This window comes from Dermacentor silvarum, chromosome 1 (assembly GCF_013339745.2).
Source record: "Dermacentor silvarum isolate Dsil-2018 chromosome 1, BIME_Dsil_1.4, whole genome shotgun sequence".
Classification (NCBI taxonomy): domain Eukaryota; kingdom Metazoa; phylum Arthropoda; class Arachnida; order Ixodida; family Ixodidae; genus Dermacentor; species Dermacentor silvarum.
In genome coordinates, this window is record NC_051154.1 from 68,924,828 (window position 1) to 68,946,584 (window position 21,757).

At 43.5% G+C, this 21,757-nt stretch overlaps 1 protein-coding gene across 1 annotated transcript in view; it reads left to right on the forward strand.

Annotated features, from left to right (window-relative positions):
* LOC119465220 (uncharacterized) overlaps window positions 1–20,791 on the forward strand; it is a 99,501-nt gene extending 78,710 nt beyond the window's left edge. Inside the window, exons 81-106 of the mRNA XM_037726018.2 lie at window positions 2,365–2,494; window positions 2,613–2,749; window positions 3,388–3,511; window positions 3,596–3,741; window positions 3,818–3,926; window positions 3,996–4,144; window positions 4,239–4,356; window positions 4,426–4,574; window positions 5,114–5,234; window positions 9,620–9,765; window positions 11,387–11,510; window positions 11,591–11,733; window positions 11,801–11,951; window positions 12,033–12,178; window positions 12,265–12,382; window positions 12,463–12,611; window positions 12,676–12,790; window positions 14,003–14,160; window positions 14,336–14,429; window positions 14,491–14,636; window positions 15,409–15,538; window positions 16,993–17,117; window positions 17,244–17,328; window positions 18,127–18,287; window positions 18,376–18,487; window positions 20,318–20,791. Coding sequence (XP_037581946.1) covers window positions 2,365–2,494; window positions 2,613–2,749; window positions 3,388–3,511; window positions 3,596–3,741; window positions 3,818–3,926; window positions 3,996–4,144; window positions 4,239–4,356; window positions 4,426–4,574; window positions 5,114–5,234; window positions 9,620–9,765; window positions 11,387–11,510; window positions 11,591–11,733; window positions 11,801–11,951; window positions 12,033–12,178; window positions 12,265–12,382; window positions 12,463–12,611; window positions 12,676–12,790; window positions 14,003–14,160; window positions 14,336–14,429; window positions 14,491–14,636; window positions 15,409–15,538; window positions 16,993–17,117; window positions 17,244–17,328; window positions 18,127–18,287; window positions 18,376–18,487; window positions 20,318–20,645 — 3,614 coding nt within the window. The 3' untranslated portion in view covers window positions 20,646–20,791. The remainder of the gene's footprint in view (window positions 1–2,364; window positions 2,495–2,612; window positions 2,750–3,387; window positions 3,512–3,595; window positions 3,742–3,817; window positions 3,927–3,995; window positions 4,145–4,238; window positions 4,357–4,425; window positions 4,575–5,113; window positions 5,235–9,619; window positions 9,766–11,386; window positions 11,511–11,590; window positions 11,734–11,800; window positions 11,952–12,032; window positions 12,179–12,264; window positions 12,383–12,462; window positions 12,612–12,675; window positions 12,791–14,002; window positions 14,161–14,335; window positions 14,430–14,490; window positions 14,637–15,408; window positions 15,539–16,992; window positions 17,118–17,243; window positions 17,329–18,126; window positions 18,288–18,375; window positions 18,488–20,317) is intronic.
* The last annotated feature ends 966 nt before the right edge of the window (window positions 20,792–21,757 follow it).

Sequence of the window (21,757 nt, forward strand, 5' to 3'; positions counted from 1 at the left end):
CGCAGACTGGAAGTGGTGGTATCGGTGCACGTACTTTAGACGCCACAGCAGGCAAACGATAGCTGATAAAGACGACGTTGCGCACTTCACAAAGAAGGTGTTCTTAAAAAGATGCCACTGTGAGAACGGTTGTCGCAGTAAATAAAATCAGAGCCAGAAGAATCGCTGTAGCCTGCAATTCTTTTCTTTTTTTTTGGCGGTGTTCGTATACTTCATAATAAAGTACGTTCGCTCTGCTTAGGTGCAAGTGCCCTAGACAACCATTTACTTCCGCAAAAGAAGTCTTCATCCCGTTGTAGAATGTTACGTATAGAGACAAATTCAGCTGTTTTACTGCCGCCATATATTTTCGAATGCTGTGTGAACTCACCCTGCTGCGAAAACTACACTTCCATGCCTTTCAATTTCACCGGTAATATTATCAGCTCCGGCCGTTGAGCAAAGTCTGTATCTTCGAGAGGTGATTTACTTGAACACTTGTTTTTGTTTCGCAAGAATATTTTCGAAATAGCAAAGACAAACTCACGCACTGCAGCGTCTTAGTCTGCGTGTTCTGGCTGTGAGTATGGTTCGCTCCTACATAGGCAAGATAACAACCTGAAAAGGATTGCAGGGAAGTTTGCAGTATATACACATGAGTGCAACTCGTCATGCTTTCTTAGCCACTGTATGGTGAACCAGACTTGTAGGTAACGAATTACATGTAATCAATTACTCGTAATCAATTACGTTTATTGGTAATTTTGTAAGTCAACGATTGCTTTGTTCACTTGGTAACTCTCGCTGTAATTCTATTACTTTTTTCAGTAACAAATTACATGTAACCAGGCAAGAACTACAGTATTCAAATAGATGAAAACTTGTACATGGATTACCTCCTTCTAAGGATCAGTGTCCTGCCGCTATGCATTTATCACCTGAACAGAACAAGCATGCACATTTGCATACCTCTCTTGGAATTCCGACCTTCTGGCTTTTATTCCATTGTAAATTTCTCTCTCCCCCGCTCCTGAAAGCGCTTTTAAGCGGCTTTCGTAGGCGGTAACGACTGTTGCTCAATTCTTCTTCGCTTAGTGCAGCCTATGACATTTATGATACAGGCAGAAGCCTTTGGCCGTTAAACACTTGTTTCCATCTTTTTGATATAATACGTGGCTAATCCGAACAGCATTTTTATAGTTGAATATTATGCCGCTTTAGAATAAATTACATTGCAGATTTGGTCACAGTTTCAAAGAAAGTGAACGTTTGCTGGCTTCCGTTACAATTAGTCTTTTTTGTCTAAATCACTAACGAGTGAAGGGCGCCGGGAGCAGGTGCAGCAGATGTGTGCCGACAAGTTGAGCCGGCGCTTCTATCGACGGCCACTTCGGACGCTGATGCCAGGGAATCGCCTATGGACGATTTTTCAGTTTTTTTTTTTTTCACTGGCCTTATTGAGAGCGCCGACCCCTAACCACTGCAACAATGAAGCGCTGCGCTTCATAGAGGACATAGACAGGGAGAGTCGCGGCATTAAGTAACTACCATGTTGTGGTGTTCGGGTGTAGCAAGAGGCGTGTTTAGGCCTGGCGATCAAGGGCGGAAATGGCTCCTCCTGAGCGTCTCGTACAATGTTACTACGGTATGTCACCATATGCCCATCAAAGCAGTATCTGATAAGAATGCAAGAAGAAAACTTGAAGCTTCATTGCGGTCTATAACTGACCTTTCTGGGAACACAAGGTGTTGCAGGAACGCATGGGACGGTCCTTCTTTTGCACGTGCTCAAACAGCGCATCTCTTTCTAAGACCACAGAAAGCTTTGTTTAATGAATCTCCTCTTCCCATGCAATATATTTAGGAGAATCGGTACACGCCGTCTTAAATAATCATGCTGGCGTATTAGCAGATCCTATCTTGTAAGCAAGGTACTCGTACGTTACAACACAGCCATTATCTCCAGCACGCAAATCGAGCGAGATTTCAGTGTCGCTGCAAGAAACGAGAGAAACAGGGAAGATTACCGAAGAAGCTTTTTAAAACCAATTCTTAGTAAAGGTAAACAACGTAATGGCTGCAGAGGACGCTTTAAAAAAGCCAGTTCAGGTCGTTCTATTTACTGTATTTGTGCAATGTTAATAATTGTATGGTGGAGAGTAACGTTAAAGTAATCGAATACTTTTTAGTAGTTGCTCACTTACTGTCGTGAGGCTGTATTTGGTAACTACGATCGATTACATTTGTGAACGAAGTATTAGCAATTGTAATCGATAACTTTTTTTCTGGAACGTGTACTATCCTGGTGTAAACTAAACGCACAGTTTCTGTGACTACAAGTGTTTGCACATGACCAAAATATATTTTTTATCTTTCGGGGCACAGGGAAGAGTGGCTGCGAGGACGATCTATTGAGGGACAAGCTCACGCATTGCCGAGAACTGTTCAACAAAACTGCTCCAGCTGAACTTGCCACCGATAAATTTCATGACGGAGATATCGAACTGACCTGCAAGTACGAAGCACTTGTTTTTAGACGTAAACGAGTGTTTTATACAATTATTACTGTCTATTCTTCCCTACATACCATGCTTACTCATTTGTGCACATTCCATTTATGTTCATCATTGCAGGGCCGTGAAGTCGTATGAGCAGTGCACACGTGCTGCTCAGCTTGAGCTCTGTTCTAAGACCGGAGAGAATGCCATTATTTCAGAGTATTCTAGAGACCTTTACAAGGAGTACAACTGGACGTGTAATTTGGCTTCAGGTATTCTAGTCATTCTGTAAATAAAGAATAGCTCTACTTTCGCACGTCGTAGACAATCGCCATGCGCTTTCAGCGCTCCCAGTTAGTCTGCTCATTTAACATGGCAGAGAAAAACCACAGCAGCAATAGCAGATATCGAAGAAGTTATAACAGGAGTACCGAATCTTATAGACTCGAAAAGCTCTGAGTTCCCTGAATAGCACGCGACTTATATTTACTTAACCACCTTCCGAGAATGGCGGAAGGAAAAAAATAAAATTAGCGCAATTCTCATGTGCTTGCATTTGCCCAAAAGTCCGTTCGGAGAACCTGTGGGTGTTACTGGGGTGTTTAAGATGTTGCCTCGTGTGGGCTGCGCCCTACGCCTAAAAAATTATGTGACTTAATTCTGTGGTCACGGCGAAACTTTTGGTGCCGGAAAAGCAAGCAAGCACCAGTCACTTCATCACTGTCTACTCTCAACTAGCCTCGCCGGCGCTCTCTTCGCGTTTCTGCTAGGTCAGCGTAATGGATAAATAAGAAGCTCGCCACGCGGATTTTTAACATTGATAATTATTTTTGGTCATAACAACACAGCGTGAAAGAATAGATTGTGATTATTTTTGTCCTGAGACCCAAGCTCGCATATGTTCTTCTAGATGCCCTGTGCGACGAGTCGTTCCTGCTGAAGTCTATACCAGCCTGTCTTGCCGTCCTCAAGAATGAAGTCATTGAGCACGTTGGCAGCATATCAAACGTCAAGGCACAGAAAATGGCATGCGAGTACGTCTCTTTCTGGGCAATAAGTGGAACACTTAGACGAAATGAATAATCCTCCAACATTTTTATTGCTTTTTCTTCCCTTAGGGGATACAAACGGTACCAAAGCTGTGTAAAGTACATAGTGGACTCGAGCTGTCAGAACATCGATATCGACAACACGGCAAGCCACGTAGGGATTATGGCATTCTTGACAAGAAGGCTTGCTTCGAGCTTTCAGTGGACGTGCAATGGTTTGTTCTCTTAGGCTTCCGGTCAACCTTTGTGGAACTGCTCATCACCGCATATTTTGTGCTTTATGCTTTTCAGGGTTTCACTGCAGCAGCCCTGCGGTAACTACCAGCATTCGAGAATGTGTGCGCAGCCTAGAAGAGCTTTCGAATTCTTTCATCAGAAACGACAGAGTGAATCCTTGCGAGTACGTGGAAATAACGATGCAGCAGTCTGTAGCTTGTTTCGTAACTCGGTGCTCTTATTTTATTCGCAGGAAGGTTACGGCATATAGAGAGTGCATCCTGAAGAAAATGGACCTGCCTTGTAGGCTGAATCACCACCTTTTGCAATCGAAGGAACTGGAACATTACACAGACGTTTTGTACAACGCTTTTGACGGGTTCTGCAGCGGAATTCCATCAGGTCATACTGTGGTTATCTGCGCTTAGCGTTTCTTCGTTTTCGAATTACAGTACACACAGCAGCCAGAGCTGACGTAAGCATAAACTTTTTTCAGAGTGCAACAAAGAGGAAATGTTGCAGTCCTTGTACAAATGCGAGGAAATTATCCTCAAGCAAGTTCAGCCGCACACAACAGACAGGGGCAACGCCTATGAAAGCCGATTGGCGTGCAGGTAGATGAACGTTGCTTTGATTGTCTTGGGCTCACTCGCCGGTTACACTGCCTTTTTCAAACCCTGCAGAGGCCTTCACGAGTACAAGTGGTGTGTATCAAACGTCAAAACAATCTTTCACTGCAAGAGCGATGAAGAATTTGACACTGAAGGGGATGTCGACAAGTTAGTTCTTGCCATCGAGGACAAGTACAACTGGACGTGCGAACAGGACGCAAGTAAGCAAAGTTACACTGACCACGGGTTTCTGATAGTACAACCAGTATACTCATGACAAGACCACGTCGAGAAAGAAGAGCTGATTGAATCTTTCCTAACTTACGCTCGCGCTCGCACTTCGGCAATGTTGGTGCAGTGGTGTCACATCAGAGTAATATCAAACGCTTAATTCTACTTTATGGCCGCATAGGATAGCATTCTTGGCTAACGCACGAGCAGGAAAAGATTTGCAAGCAGGCGAAATTATATCGCAGAATGTCAACGGCAATACCACGGCCGTGCCTCATGCGGTTAGTCGAACGTTTAAAACTTGCAAACCGTTTTCTGTTCGTTAAATAGGGCTGTATTTTCTTCCCTGCGCCGATTCACGTATTAGAGCGCTCGAAATGATATGACTAACGTACGCGTACGTCAGTCTCACGCCTATATTTTTGCACAAAAGCCTCAGCCCAACTGACACGTTGTATAAAAAGATCCTTATTTTGTATGGTGGTGAACCTGGCATTCATGAAAAGCATTATGCTTTGTTATATTTCAGAAACGTGCAATGCTCCTAAATTCAAGTCCCACCTGAAGTCATGCTTCTCTATTCTGGCAACGGAAGTACTTCCGCACATCTTAGATTACGATAATTCCAGCGGCATGGACCTAGCTTGTCGGTAAGCAGCAATTGCTCTTTGTTACCTTTCGCAGTTGTGTCACTTCTCGAACCCACTGCAAGTTTTCTTTTTTTTACGGAACTGATATCTATTCTGCATCCTCCATACGCAGCAGCCTTAATTCCAGCATCGTTTATTCCTTCAGCGTGATAAAAAAGAATAGACCGTCGTACTTTACACTTGTCTATCGGCTATCGTATGCGCCATGCCCCCTTATAATTTCACTAAAACAAAACGCACCAAAATAAAAGGATACGCGTGTAAAGTCTAAGGCAACGCACGGCCCAGCTTTGAACACCGTCTATTGTTCCCTGTAAGAATCCCTCGGTTCATTCTTCTTTCTTTTCTATTTATACGCGCTTTGTGCCTCTGCAATCGAGCCGTTGCATTTTCTTATCTCAGATAAGCGGCGGCACCCTTTTTTCGTCCCCTGTCGCATCGAAAAAGTAAGTTTAGTGGACTTATCACAATAGTGTCTCGGTATTTTTTTTCTTTGCGTGTGTCCATGTGTATTATCATTCGGACAATAAAACAAACCTCATAATCCCTAGGAACACAAAATCTAATCCAGAACTTCCTCTCCAATACCAATGAACCGTGCTTGAAGGAGCACGCTTGTGTTGGTATGTCGTGAGCATTTTTTGGAAGCGCTCAATCCGTTCAGGTTATAGGAACGTGAAATGTTTATGTGCATTGGGGACCGTTTTGATGACTTGACGGTAGACTGTGCACTGTAAAATAATTGTTAAAAATGGTGTAAATGTGTCTATAATTGACACCTAACATCCCAGGGTGTTAGGGTGTCAGTTATTTCACTTCACTTTATTACCTTAAAGGCCCCCAGGATTGGGGGTATTACAATAAGGGTTGGGGACAAATATAAAGTAAATAAATACACAATAAAAGGACGTTCAAGCACACGTTTGCTCGCGGTTAAATATGGTAGTTATGCATCTGAGGCTGAGCGTGGAAAGAATGATGAGGCAAAAGTGGTAGTGTGCGCACGTAGTGTAGACACATTTACACCCTTTTTCACTTTTAAGGGTGTAAGGTATTTTACAGTGTGTGAGCGGAATGGGAACGCTTTGTGAGCATCACGGCTTCCGCCCTTCATACGCGAGTCAGTTACCTAAAATACTGCAGTTGCTCTCCAAGAGCTACATTACGTTTTTCGTGTATAATATGGGTGCACAAATGTACAGTGCTACATCTAATGTAGTGCCAACATTAACTTTTACGCGAACAAAATATTTAAAAAAATGGAGTTATTATGTATTATTACTTCGGCGTAGAAATATCCTAATTCCGCATTCAAGATTTATACACGCACTTATCGTGCGCATCGCTCAATTTGAAAATGCGGACTCATTCTAGTTCTGTTTTCAGTGACCTTTCTTCGTTTGTTTCACCTTAAGCCGTTGCGGTACGGTGTCGACTGACAGCGTGATGTGGTACTGGCCCTGGGTACCCACCCGTACGCTCAAAGGATATTTCCGCCATAAGTATACACCGCCCAGAGTCGAGGCTCATAGTCCACATTTTCAAATCTCTACTGTCACGACTTTTCAAAGAAAAGGAAAATAACGCCTACACTCCGTCTCAAAACACATGTGGTGTGTAATCAACGCTGCAGAAGATTTGTCCAAAACCATTGTGCCAGCAGTCGCAAACATAGCTTTGAATATGGCATGCCACAAGGTTCTATGATTGAAGTCGTCTTATATTTAGTCTGCGCAAATAACATCGTAAATATGGAGGGCTTTCGAAATGTAGTAGTCTACGCTGATGACAGCGGCGTACTCATTGTGGGTAAAGGTAAAGATACTATATAAAAGATATAAACAGGCCATCTGACTAGAGTATAAGAATTTGCCTAACGTTATCGAAACGAAGCATTTACTCGTTAAATTAAAGGAGCGTTAGTTGTCTCAGGACTCCTTTAAAACATCAGAATGTCTACGTATGATTCTTCGGTACCTTGTTTCGCGAAATTGTGTCGTGGACACTGCATATTCTTTCGGTTTGTGCAAATTCATCGATACTTTGACTTAATTTTGCAAATGTTAAATGATGAATGTACAATGCATTTTGTCCACTTTCGCCTCACACGTTGCTGTTAAGTATGGTGTACTGCAGCACAAGTAAGAATCTCCTTAAAACTTGAAACTGTACGAAGACGGGCAGATCGAATGATAGGAAATATTCAGCTCATTGAAAGCATCATACCATACTTCCATACATATAAAATAATGCATGTGAAAAAATTTTATAGCTCTAATTTAGCAGTGGATGTTTTGCGTCTATACCGAACAGATAAGTTACTGTTCCGGAGTAAATATCATTTAAAGAAGTCTTCGTACGATCTAAGAAAATTATGTGTAAATCTTGTTCTTGTACAAACTGTGGTTATTAGTTCTGAAATTAAAAAATTAAATATGGGCCTTTACGTGCCAGAACCACGATCTGATTATGAGGCACGCCGTAGTGGGGTACTCCGGAATAATTCGGACCACCTGGGGTTCTTCAACGTGCACCTAAATCTAAGTACACGGGTGTTTGAGTGTTTTTGCATTTCGCCCCCAACGAAATGCGGCCGCCGTGGCCGGGATTTTATCCCGTGACCTTGTGCTCAGCAGCCCAACACCATAGCCACTGAGCAACCATGGCGGGCGGTTATCAGTTTTCCATGCACAGATATCCAATATTCTGAACGAATGCCCTGTGATTGTTGACGATAGAATTTTGAGTGGTTAAGTTTCAGAAAACGATAAAATTGCTTTTATTCTCCGAAATTTTCTAATATGCTTTGAGGATGTGTGCAATTAGTGAATCCTTCTAACTCCCTCTTACTCGCTCACAATATTTACCTTTAGCATAGCGCTCACTCAGGGTCAGACACATCAAAATCATGTTCAGCCAGGCTCACTTTGACAGACTCACCAACATGAGACCTAGCTAGGCTCGCTGGGACTTAAGACTGACAAAAATCAGACCCAGCCGGATTTACTCGGATTCACTCACCACAATCAGACTCAATCAGGCTTATTCCGGCTTACGGGCTCACGCACTCAATGTACTCAGGCTCACTAGACTAGAGTCAGACTATGAAATCTAGAGTCAGAATCACTCAAGGTTATGTAATCACAGAACCACTCAGATCGTGGACTTAGGGTATACGACGCGGACTTAGGTCACGATAAGTATTTCGTGTAATGCGGGAGGAATGACGGAAGATCCCGTTTGCAGTATCGCTGAGCTTAGTAAGGAGCGCTTCGTTGTTAGTTGTCTAAGGCACTTTTTGGTGTGTTACCGTCTCAATTAGTTTTAGTACGCAGTAATTGGCGCCGTCTTCACCGTTTTGTTGTGACGTGGCAATATCTAGATTGTTTATATATTGTCAATTTAATACACTACTTATGTGCCATTAAAGACACATAAATACTTCTTTCAAATTCCTCATTCAGACTTACTGGTTCCAATTGGATTCACTGGGATTTACTGAGTCTTGTTTAGACTTAAAGGTGGGTCTTATTGAGTCAGCTCATGAGTGAGTTTCCCGACCTTAACTGGTATACGCTGTTTAGTGATATATGAGTTGCTGCAACGAAAATATGAAAAAGTACTTTCATGTCATTTTCTAAACTACGTATAATTGTGCACTCATACAAAGGCGTTGCGAGGCCAGTTTATACGTCAATGTAAGCACCTCCTAATGGAACGCGAAGGGATTCACCCAGTAAGAACGGTAGGTAACGTACAGCTTCCAGAAGCGCTTGGGTTTAAAGTGGACGGAAGCATCAACCGGTCAGCAGTCGAAATACGCAAGAGACGTTTAGAGTTTGGTGGAAAACAAGCAGGGAAGAGATTGTTACGACCGGATCTCTTACAGTCATAGGTAGCGCTACAAGGCAAATTTTGAAGGAAAAAAAAGATTAAGGAGATGTATACAAAAATGCTAGATAAAAACCATGCATAGCATACATGTTGAAATCAAGCAGGCTAAGTGACTATTTGTCACCGCCCCGTTTCAAAGAGAATTCCATTAAATCATCATCATCATCATCATAAGGCATGTGATTCGCCAAGCGCCTCTCAACGCACCGAATATAATTCTGGACCTCCAACAGGAGGACCCGTAGCTATTCAATGTTTTACTTTGTGAAAACTCCTGTGCCCGATGTATAGACGTAAATGAAATGTTTTTCTGCTCGCCCATATTTTCAACCATATTTTTACCTTAGTAAAATAATACTAGAATTTTCTTGTCGGAAAGAATCATTTTATCATTTAGAATAATACTGCAGCATTCTTCCATATTTAACAGATAAAAGTATGCTGCTGTCCGGGTTCATAATGCATTTAACCACTTTCTTGTTGTTTTACAGAGGAGTGCACCAGTACCAGGTCTGCGTGAGCAAGAAGCTATACAGCCTTTGCAAACAAGACAAGCCCGTATACTCAAATGAGATGTTGTACTTTAGAGACAAAGTACCGAGTTTGTTATCCTGGACATGCAGCTGGACGTCTCCTAGTGAGTGGTTGTCTCCCAGGGTGCCCGTTTGATGAGTAGTTTTGCGTTTAAGCCCGTGCTATGGAAGCGGCGAAGTAACACACATCGAGCATACTGTTGTAGCAGTGACACGAGATTCTGAAAGATAGAAATGCTGGAGCTGCTGGGCACACCGTGTTTGCTCTTATAAACTTTATCGCTAATACCATGTGGTTACTTGATACGCCGTGGATGAAGTGGTACAGCTGGTTGAGCTTTCCGTACGTTCATTAAAATTAACGCAATTTGCCATAGAGGTTAATACCGACTTTCGCGTTGGGGGGCACGCGCCGTAAAAAAAAGCATTGCCTTTATTTTGTAAGACCTTGTGTCGAAAAGTAAATGCTGTTAATATTACATAGAAATCCACAATAACAAAGGGATGGAGAATTTATAGCCACATGTTGAAATTAGCGTTCACTCTCAGAACCTTTATTTGACGATAATAACATGTGGTTACTTGATGCGCCGTGAAACAAAGTGGCAGCAGAAGGTTTAGCTTTTCGCGCACGTTCATGGCAAACCCATCTCCTATCATATCGATGCCTGCCAATCCTCCTAAATTATTCGTAAAGTTTACGATTTTAGACGCGTTTTACGAGGTTACGAATGTTGTGTCAAGTTCTACAAAAAAACTCCTGCAGTACTGCTTCACATCGTCCGCTTTTCTAACACGTGTATCATCTTATTATACAACATAGTAAACGGATCGATTGTAAAGACAGCTTCCGCCATTGACCAGTAGGGGCCAAGCCAGTCCATCTGCATGCGTGGCCGACTGCGGCCTGACGCTATGCCAGCAGCGCAATTTGATATCGTCATGTTATGTGCGCGCTCATTGTATGCGAGAAACTGTGGATATACATGGCGATTATAACATTCGGACACGCAGAAACAGATTAACATCACATTTTGTGGCATTCTACTTGTTATACTTTCCACGTACCGGGAACAATTTTAGTAAGCGATCTTGAAAATGGGACAGCATTTGTATTCCGCGTGTGGTGAGCAAACTCTTTATCCTCAATCAATACCTTTATACAAACACAGTTTGATCATCATGACACTGCCTGCAGAGCCGAGGTCTTTCATGGACACCTGTAGACAAACTATCACGTTTAATCTGCCTAACAATGGTAGAGCGATTGTGAGCAGCTTCGGCCTAGTTTCAGCGTCCGTGTCCGCAGTGCATGATCTGAGCAAGCAAGAAACGACCGCGGCATTTTGCTGCCATGAACACCAGGGACTTCCACGCGGAACGCGACAGACGCTTTCTCTGAAATGTGCTACCTAGCTAGCTTTTCTGTCCACAGTTTGAATTTCAATGAAGTTGTGCACCTATTTGGCAACACCCCACTTTCGGAGGCGTATTGCGCACATATATGAGCTGCACTGCGGCTTGCTGTGAAGTTTCTAGGCAACTTCTATTTTAACTACGTCATACGCACTGCCATGGTTGACCTTTAATTGTAAAGAAGGTTTTAAATTTAAATGATGTACTAAACGGCAGCTGAGCATAAAATATCCTGTTTGATTTCCGACAGCGGTAGTCTAAATTCTGAATGACACAAGTGCTAAAGTAATGATGTCCGTTTTTTTTAAGGGGGACGGTGCGATGTCCACGGCATGCTTCAGAAGATGGCACTTTGTGCGTCTGAACTCCAACAAGCAGGCATTCCCACCGGTCCAGCTAACAACAGCATCAGTGAAAAAATGGCAGGCTGCAGGTATGCTTCCGGACACGAACCAGCCACGTTTGTGTCCTGTCGTAGTGTCACACACCCATCTGGCGTTATTTTCTTTTCAGAGCTTTCACAGCGTACAAGACATGCCTGTCCGGCACAATCCCTGAGACGTGCAACAAAGAGACGAGCCTAATGGAAAGCAAGGCTGTACACCACTTTACAGTCGACATCCCTAACCAATACGCGCGCTACTGCGATTACAAAGGTGTCTGAAGGCTCTTATGCTTGAGTTGATTGGTGAGTTTGTTTCAACGCTTGTCTTTTTTTTTCAGATACCAACGTAGAAATTGCCAGACAGCTGTCACGATGCGACGAGGAGTCTTTGAGAATGCGGTATATTGACTGCAGTCAAATTATCTCTACGGAAGTGATACCGTACACTGATGAACCAAGTGATTCGCCACTGCTCAGCGATGCATGCAAGTATGTCATACTTACGAGAAAGGGAAGCTTCCGGGGACTTACAAGAGTACGAAAACCTTTTCTCTGGACCTCTCTGAACAGGGCGATGAGGAAGTACCAGAACTGCATCGCGAAGATTCCTACGCAAGATTGTTCAAATGGCCTTAAGATCCCATTTTCTGAAGAATCGCGGTACTATGTGTCAGTGCTCAAGAAAAAGTACGAGTGGGTGTGCAACGGCAATGGCGGTATGTATTTTTTTTTTCATTTCAGTATATATTAAAATAGCAACAATGCATTGAAAACAGAATGATTTTGAGTTCTTGTTTTACAGATTACATGTGCAATCCCGAAATATTACTTCTCTATTTGTCCAAGTGTGAAGCAACGTTTATGAGATCACACGTTAATGACTACGTCGACGTTGACGTACTCGGTGTCACAGACTGCAGGTAGGCGGTGCTTTACATGCATTAGTCTTGCACAGAGTACACCGAGCACTACAGTTCTTCATATGCGTTTTGTATCATAGGGAAGTCCAAAACTACCAATGGTGCTTGAGAAATTCAATATTTGAGTCAGACTGCGAGTACTACCAGAACATACTAACATCACCCGAAGTCCTCTACTTCACGGACAAACTTCTCAGACCGTATACCAGGAGCTGCCACGTGAACCTAGGTACTTCATTCAAGTGAAGGTGCTTATCTACCGAATTAACTAATATTTCATTCTGAAATTTCAGATTGCCAGATTGGTACATTGTACAGTCAGTTGTCGGAATGTACACCAATTATAAAAGTTAAGGTCCTGCCGTTCGTCCAGCGAGGCTGGGTGCAGAACCCCATCACTGCTTGCGGGTAAGAAAAAAAAGTATTGCTCACTGATCCTGCAGTGGCCTGTATTATCGGTATATGACCCACTGAACTTCTCGCAGCCCAGCTTCTTTGACGGCAGTATGGAAATTTGGTCATGTAGGTCTTTCATATTCAGGTAAAAGACCCGAAAACGGCGACACACCGTTAAACTGACAGACACAAAGCGCTTTTTGTGTGTCGGTCTATCTTTGTGTCATCGTTTTCGCGCCTTTTACCTGAAGATTCTTTGGCGGAGTCGCTGTTATGACGTAGTGCTCGAATGTTGGCTGCATGCAACATGATTGCTGTTTTGTACGTACGTACTATCGACCAAAAAAGTTGAATATCTCCGCAGCCTCAAAACGCAGCCTGGTATTCCCATTTCCTATACTGGTATATGCGAAGAATATTGTGATCTACGGTTTTACTGGCTACTTTTAAAGGTCGGATATTTAGCGTTTTCTGAGATCCCGTGGTCCGTAAACTTTTTTAGTCGATAGTACCTCCGTACGTACGTACGTACGTCATGTGCATAGAAAGAATATTCATAGAAGTAAAAGTTGTTTTTAGGTATATGTGACTGTAGACAAACAGAATATGACTAATTGTACACTTTTCTTCTCACGGAAGCTTACTGATACCGTTAAGAGAAAAGTATGCGATCAGTATATCCTATTGGGCTGAAAATTTGAGAATAAATAAGTACTACGCAATGAGTGATAGAGTATAAAATGCTAGGCGAGGTTCAAGAGACCGGAAGAGGGTAATATGGGGACCGCAAACAGGTATTGCTGACATTCTAGTCGAGATCCAAATAAAGAAGTGGAGCTGGGAATGCCATGTAGTATGTGAAGTAGATAACCGATGGTTTCTTAGATTATCAGAATGGGTGCCATGGGGAAAGAAATGCAGTCTAAGACGGCAGAAGACTAGATAATGTGATGAGATTAGGAAATTGCCAAGCGTAACATGGAGCTCAGCTGATCCAAGACATTGGTAATTGGAGATCAGTGGGCAAGGCCTTCGTCCTGCAGTGGACATAAAGATAAGCTGATGATGATGAAGATGCAGCGAGGCGTTAATGTACTCGGCTCTTGGATCACCATACTTCAGCATTCTTCATATCTGACTAACCACGGTTCCAAGAAGGTGTTTGCTTATTTGCCGAGAAGGGAAACTTTCGTTACTGCAAAGCTGCTCGTTTTCCACTCGCAGTGGCACCAGGGAATACCAGAAGTGCTTCAGGCATGCGATGCAAAAGACAACCTGTGACAAGAATACGGCACTGTTTAAGCTGGCAGAAGTGCAGTACTACAGGAGCTTTCTCTTCAACGCTTACAATTGGACCTGCTTCGAACATGCGGCTCCAGTTGGTGAGTAATCAGTATTGAGAATCATTTAACAATGTCGAAAACAGCTTCCAGTTTTCAGCAAACAGTGGTGGGATCACGGTGTTTTGTCAGGCGATCGGTATCCAAGTGAACTCTCAAGCATAAAAAAACTAAGTGGGCCGTTAACGCATTTTGTGTGTGGGTTTCATTCTTCCAGGCTCATGCGAGAAAAATCTAGTGCTGCGAGATTTGCAAAAGTGCGAAGGATCTATATTCCAAAATACGACATCTAAGAAGCCAATTTCTTGCAGGTTAGTAGGTACCTGCTTGGGTGATAATGCCGTTTGTGACGTCTGTATTTTCATCTTGCAGCTCTCTCTCCATGGCAAACTTTTTGAACTGCGTGGATAAAACCAACGTGAAGCTGGCCTGTAATGCAGACCCGGAAAAAGTATCAGGCATTGCGAAACAAGCACGAGAAATTCTGCTCGACTACCGCGCAGCTTGTGGCTTTGACCGTAAGCTAATTCCACGCAGTCACCGCTCCAGACGTCCTCCTACCTTCACCCTTATCTTTTTAGTTCACAGCTTTCATAAGAATGGAGGCTATTAGAAGATGATTGAAGAATTTAGAGGAGCGGGTGAAAGTGCTGATATCTGAAGTACATTATTTTGATATTTATTAAACCGAAACCGAACAAATATTTTTGAATGTATCCATACATTGAATGTATCCAACGGCCCTTGGGCTGACAGTATTATTAAATAAATAAATAATGCCACGTGGATCTTCAGAAGCAGAAAGTTTAGAATTATTGCGCCTCAATCCTCTAATGTGTCGGCTGGGTTGTATTCGTCCCCTATGAACGTGCAGCAATCCTCCCCATTCGGCATGAATACCAACTGTTGCAGTGATTCCATTTCTAGAACGCCTCTTCTCGGCCCCTTTACAAGTTGAGCAATTTTTTCGCGATTCCCTGATAGCTGAAGCTAGAAACGTAAAAACGTCAAGTTTAACTAACACAGATAAGCGCAGTCCTAGCAGGCCGCTCAAGTAAATGTCGTGGCTAGTTCGCTAACTGCACTGACCTGAAAGTACTTCCCTCCCTAAATATGACAATGCCCTGAAAAAGCATTGCGAGCTGCAATGGTGTTTGCTGCAACGTACTACCGGTAAAGAGGACGTTTAGTACTGCCATTCCACGAGCCGGTATTTTTTATGTGCCACGGATATGGCATTGTTTGAACTGAACAGTATTTAAGAGGTTTGAAATGTTTCGTTTTGTACAGATACTGCGACCTCCCTCGGCAACAAATTTCTGTTGAACGAGTTTGAACGGTGTCAACTCATGTTAAAGAAGTCTGATCGCTTGCTCAAGTCGGCTCAGATTCGTGAAACAAAAGTACTTGACGCATGCCGGTAAGTACTTTAACGCGAGAGCGTTAAGGGCCTGTATATAATAAGTTATATATATATGCAACGCCTTGCTATATGACATGCGGCTTATGTGGGTTACATTGCCACACCTTTCTATCACTAAAGTTGCTCATACCTTGTCTTACTTTCTTGACCAAGTTATTCCTCGAAATTTTGAGAATGACAGCCCACAAACAAGTGTCGTGAAACGAAACACCGACAGCGCATGCCTTTTATATTAAATCTTCTCAGACTGAAATATTAAAAGTGCGAAACAATAACAGAAACCTGAAAATTATGTTTTTTTTTTTGCCGTGGATGTGCACAATTTCCGGGATCGGCCCACGCAAGAGGCCGAGTTTCTACCAGAAAGCTCGCCTTCGTGAATAGCGTTCGTGATCAGTATTTCCCGGTAAACATTGCGGTTGCATAAGCTGCAGTTGCCGGGAAGCGTGAGCAGCAGTCAGAGACCTTTGAATGTTATCGCGTTCCACTCTTAAACCGCGGCTCCCTTGCAGCAGAGCCATACGGAACAGTCATCCCTTGCATCTGTTTTTCTCCATGTAGACTCATAAGGACTGTTATCCTTTATATTGTTCGTCAGGGATCTTTGAATGTTATCGCGTTCCACTCTTAAAGGCAAAGCTTAAGCGTCCTGCAATTTTTTCACCTGAAATGGCCTAAGAAAAACTTCCGCCGACTTTCTAATGCACATTTATGTCGAAGCAAGCAATTTTATCGACGCTAAAATGCATGGCATTTTGCGGATGTTTGTGTGGCTTGCATGCACGGAGACTTGCTAACTCGCCAGCAGCATTGTCCCCGCCTATGAGCCCAATACTATTTCTCCTCTAAGCCTGAGATACTGTCTCTCCTCTAAGGAGGAATTTCTTGCACAAGACTCTTGCGCATACTTTTTATTTCCCTTTTCCTCCGATTACAGGTAAGATAGTGTTTAAAGGACAGGGCAGGAACTTTTGGAAGTATTCACAATTTGTAGTTGAATTTTATTGAAACTTTTACGCCTTGCGATTGCTCCAACCATACATGTGATTCTGTGCGAAGCACCACGATGTTGTATTCTTCCCAGTATATTTGCGCAATAAACCTTCTTGTACACTTAATGCTCGCCGTAGCAGTTTTAAGAATACAAAGAAGTTATTGACAGTAAGTTGACGTTTGTATCGATTACTGACCTTTAGCTACTAAAATTGGTTCCCTACAATTCAGAAGCTACATGACACTGTCCTACATCTTCTAAAAATTGTGGAAATATATTTAATGACTTGCATCAGTCATCTCCGTGCACATAGGTTGATTTTTTTTCTGCATGCGTTACGAAACCTCTCACCGTTAGGCCAACAAAAGTCTGAGATGAAGTGTCATCGTTCAGGCTTTGCACTTACGGAGGTACAACATGAATGAGTTTAACTATAGTGATTGCAATGGTTTTTCAGGTCTCTGCAGCTGTTTTCTCTGTGCACCGAATCCGCTATTATACTCGGCAAGAACGTTGACAGCCCACACGCAGCACAAGTCCGCAACGCATCGGAAGCAATGGCTAGTAGCTATGAGCTGAAATGTGAGTGCTCGATAACTGTCGTACTGTTTAGACGAGTTACTTTATATAGCCTCAGCTAGCATGTCCACAATTTTTTTCAAATGTTATTTTTCACCAAAAAAGGAATTCGTGTTTCTCTGCACGCAGGTGCTCCGAACGAGTGCAACCGGAACCAAGTTGTGGACGATTTGCTACGTTGCTTTCACTCAAGCCCTGTCTTCTCCAACTGCAGGTCAGGAGAGATTTCAGTGGATAATAATATTTTAATAGACTTCAGAATATTGTTGATCTACCGTGACCGCAACATGCTTAGATGTAAGAGAATGCTGGACTTAACGTTTTTATATCGTAGAGGTTCAGACGAGAAAATGTGATTATCTGCTATGTGATACTTAACCCTTTATACCTAAATTATTGCGACAGTACACATTCCGTGGTCGACACTCTACGCATGTGTTTTGGGAATAGGCCGAAATGTATGAAAACTACGTAAATTCTAGCCCAAGATGTTACATTATGTGCACTTGTCTGATGTAGTAAAGAAACAAGCAGCTTCGGGCGCCACGCTTCGTTTTTGTCGTCTCCGCGATATCTGACTTGAACGTCATTTTTCGTCCTTCGCAAATCTGTAACCACTACGCCAATAAAAGCAAATCTAAGCGCATGTGGTGGTGGCGACGCTGTAGCAAATCTATGGGCGCACGCTGAGGAATTTCTTCGCACGCTAATTCGCGTGCTGGTAGGCCTCAGGAGTTAGGAGAGCAGAAATTTTCGGAGCGATGCGCTTGAATGATGATTAGGCCGTTTTGTTAACGTGTCTTTGACTACTGCAAGGAAGAACGAAAACATCGGAGCCTTCGACAGCCGCATGTAGCTTAGGATATTTTCCAATTGCCTCTGTAATTCGATATGAGCAATGCCGCACTGTAACCACCGCGTATTAGACATTTACCGCTACGCAACGACCTGCAGCAAGCTTCGCATAACGCCGCGTTCTCATTGTGTCGTCGCAACTCTTGTTACCACGCAGTGTGACGCTGAAGACCAACGCCACCACACTAGCCGAGCCGTGCCTGAGGGAGGTGTTCAGGGGCCATGCCTGCAGCAGAAAAGTCGATGTGGTCTATGTCGCGCGAGAAGTGTTGATGGCCAAAGTGGAAGCGCACAAGCGTGACTGTAACATGCTGAGATGTAAGAGAATACTGGCTTTACGCTTTCAATTCGCAGAGGTTCCGACGAGAAAATGTGCTTATCATCTACGTGATGTTCTCACTCACAGCCCAGTATCGTCACTGCAGCCAAACGGAGTTTTCAAATTTCCTGCAGAAATGCTACGAAACCTTTTTGAGAGAAGTTACCGGCAAATCTATAGCCACGCCCAAGTTCTGCAGGTAAAAAAAAAACGTTTCTTTCCTTCCGTGTAGGAAGCACCGAGCTTTGATTGATGCGCAGTGCGTTCGCAAACACTTCCGCCTCTGAGTATTTGGGAGCTTACATTTGTTTATCTTTATCTCCATTCCCTCGTACTGTCTTGTTGCAATGCACTGCAGTTCCATCTACCTACCCGCCGCGGTAGCTTAGCGGCTATGGTGTTGCGCTGCTAAGCCCGAGATCGCTGGATCAAAACCCGGCCACGGCGGCCGGATTTCGATGGGGGCGAAATGCAAGAACGCCCGTATCCCGTACACAGGGGGGCACGTTAAAGATGAAAATTTATCAGGAGTCCTCCGCTACGTACGGCGTGCCTCATTATCAAAGCCTGATTTCGGCACGTAAAACCCAATAATTGAATTTAGTTCCGCCTACCTGCTGGCTCTTTTTCCCTTAGATTATGCAAACTGTTTACTGGTACTTCCTTTCAGCGCGTGGAAAGATGTCACTCGGTCCCTAATCACTTATGGTCCAAAATCTGTAAAAATAAGAGCCGGGCACCTACTTCAGCCGTCGGCCAACAATATCTAAAACACAGCAGAATGCTGAGCAATTAATGCTGTACGCGTACCCTGTGTGGGTTTGACTTCAGTGTTCGAGGTTCTCGCAAAATTACAGCGCAATGGCCACTGCATCCTTTCGCGTATGAGTAGGCTCCACTTTAATTGTTCCGACGGTGCTTTATCATCGAAGTGACCTTTTATGGGAAAAAACAACGAATGCGATCATTTTCGGTCAAACAAATTGTGGAAACAAAATATTAACTGTCGCCCTTCGTGGTCCAGCAAAAAGTGTCATGAAATGAATTAATGTGATACAAATATTTCTGGTGGCGGCTGAAGTGTCCAGTGCAGTGTAATTGTCAGAAAGCTCCCAATTTCCTGCAGCTGTCGACGTGCCGCATGTTGCCCGCTATTTAGTGGCCAATTACTATGGGTGTTCGAATAATGAAATTTCCGAATCCAATCAAATATGAATAGTGAAGAAAAAGTACATTTTAAAATCGAATCGAATGCCGAATTTTTGTCATACCTAAAGAAAAATTACATATAAAGTATGTTTGTTTCAACAGATTGAGAAGGATAAGTAAGGCTACACCATTTGATATACTGTATGTAATGCCATTCAGAACTGGATGCCCGGTCAATTGAGGAGCTTTTAAATCAGAATAAACTGAAAAGTGTTCGTATCTGGCGCACTATCACAATGAAATCAATGAAACACAGGAAGAGCACGTCACCAGATGGACATAGAATTTTGTGTTCGTTGAAGGAGCATAGTGTAATAGTGCATCGCCGAACATAGATTCAAATAGATGCGAAGATGGTGAGATTGTCCAAGTAAAAAATTGCTTTGCCTAAATTGACGAAAGAAATTGTACGCTGCGTAAAGGTGAGACATCCTTATTGAATGACTGGAAACTAGCCAGTCCATGCGTTCACTCGTAAACTTGTGCCTCTGCGCAGCAACCACGGCTCCCTTGTAGGAGAGCCATACGGAACAGTCATCCCTTGTATCTGTTTTTCTCCATGTAGACTCCTAAGGGCTGTTATCATTTATACTGTTACGGCATAACCAAGAGTGGCGCCAACAACAATATTATCAGAGAAAATGAATACTACAACTTGGAATGCTGAATTTTCGACTCTAATGCGAATCGAATAGCAGGGAGTATTCGATTCGGACAACGTGGCTTTTTTTATGCGTACACTTATGGCGAATCTTTGTATATAGCGAACACGGCAGAGTTCGCCAGATCACGTGGTTTTCTTTATAACTGCTCATTTCAGAACGTACCACAAGTACGGCAGCTGCGTTGACGAAGCGAGTGCTGAGACATCCTGCTTCAATGTGACCACGATGCAAGCCCCGTACGAAGTCAGCCTGCGCAATTTCACCTCAAAGTACGCGGAGGTCTGCACGCAGTACATTCGCAGCACAGAACACAACGGCTCCTCGTCTTTCGGGCATCACAAGGACATCCGAGCCAAGCACGCCTCTTCAGATGGCGAGCCTTTCACTTCTAGCAAGTCGTCGTGGACTGTGGTCTTCTTCTGTCTGGCTATGCTCATGGCCCCGATTCTGTTGTCACCGTTCACATTCCGAAACTTCACGTGAAACTTGTGTTTAGTGTTTGTGTGCATACAGTAAAACATGTGTACAGTTTAAGCATTCGTTCTATTTGTGTTGAATATGTTTGCCCAGTATAAGAAGCTGCGGCGACGTCTAACACGTGACCGCCCTCGAGTTTCATTAATGCGAAAGTATTAACGTTATGTGCCCCATTACGCTAAAATCCGGCGTCAGCGGCGTCGCCACCGAGCGATGGTACCAAAAATGGCCGACGGCGCAGAGAGTAAGAACACGTCGAAATGCTCGGATTGACGTTAAAGCTCTCAAGGAGGTGTCTGTAAACAAAGTAAATCAATGGCATTGAAAGGAAAAGTTCTTAAATTGCGGTCTGGGTGGAAATCGAACCCGGGCCTCCGGGATGCGAGTTGAGCACGCTTTCCACGGTTCCGGTTGACTAAAGGGGAGCCTAGTGCGTGCGTCATTGCGCACGTGACGGCGCAGCCAATGGGAGACGATGGCGCCGCGGCATGAGTGTATGAAATGAGTGTATAAAAGAAAAAGCATTAATGTCCAATTGAACGCCGCTGAGCGGTCCTTCGAGCTATGAACTACTCGCGGTCAAGCGAGCGCGCTAAGACGCTCGGCGCGTTTCGATTTGGCCTTACCGAGGCGCAGTTAAAACGCAGGCGAGACCTTGCGCGGGCAAGGAACGCGCGGAAAAAAGCATTTCACCAAAGTGGCATATTTGTCATCAGTAACATGTTTGTTTGTCACCAAAGTGACAAGTGAAAAACATTTTACCAAAGCTATTATTTCGCATTCCCACACTATTAAGCAGTCTTAAGTATGTCTGCCGAATTTTTCCCTTGCTCAAGTTAGCTTTATCTGTAGAAAAAATGTAATTTAGCGCTCGAATTTATGCTCTCCAGCATAAGATGTTGCAGTTTAGTCATTGCTATAGCGCTGCATCTGCTGCTTGAGGTGCTACCTGCATACGCAAGCAAGCGCCTCCTATTTCTCCTAATATTGAATGCCTCTCCCCAAACCTACCTGTTGTGTTACTTTAAATACAAGGAATCATATGCGCTTCTCAAATTAAAAATTTTCCTCGTCGAGGTCATATCGTAGTCAGAAACTTGGGGAAATGGAAGTTTCAT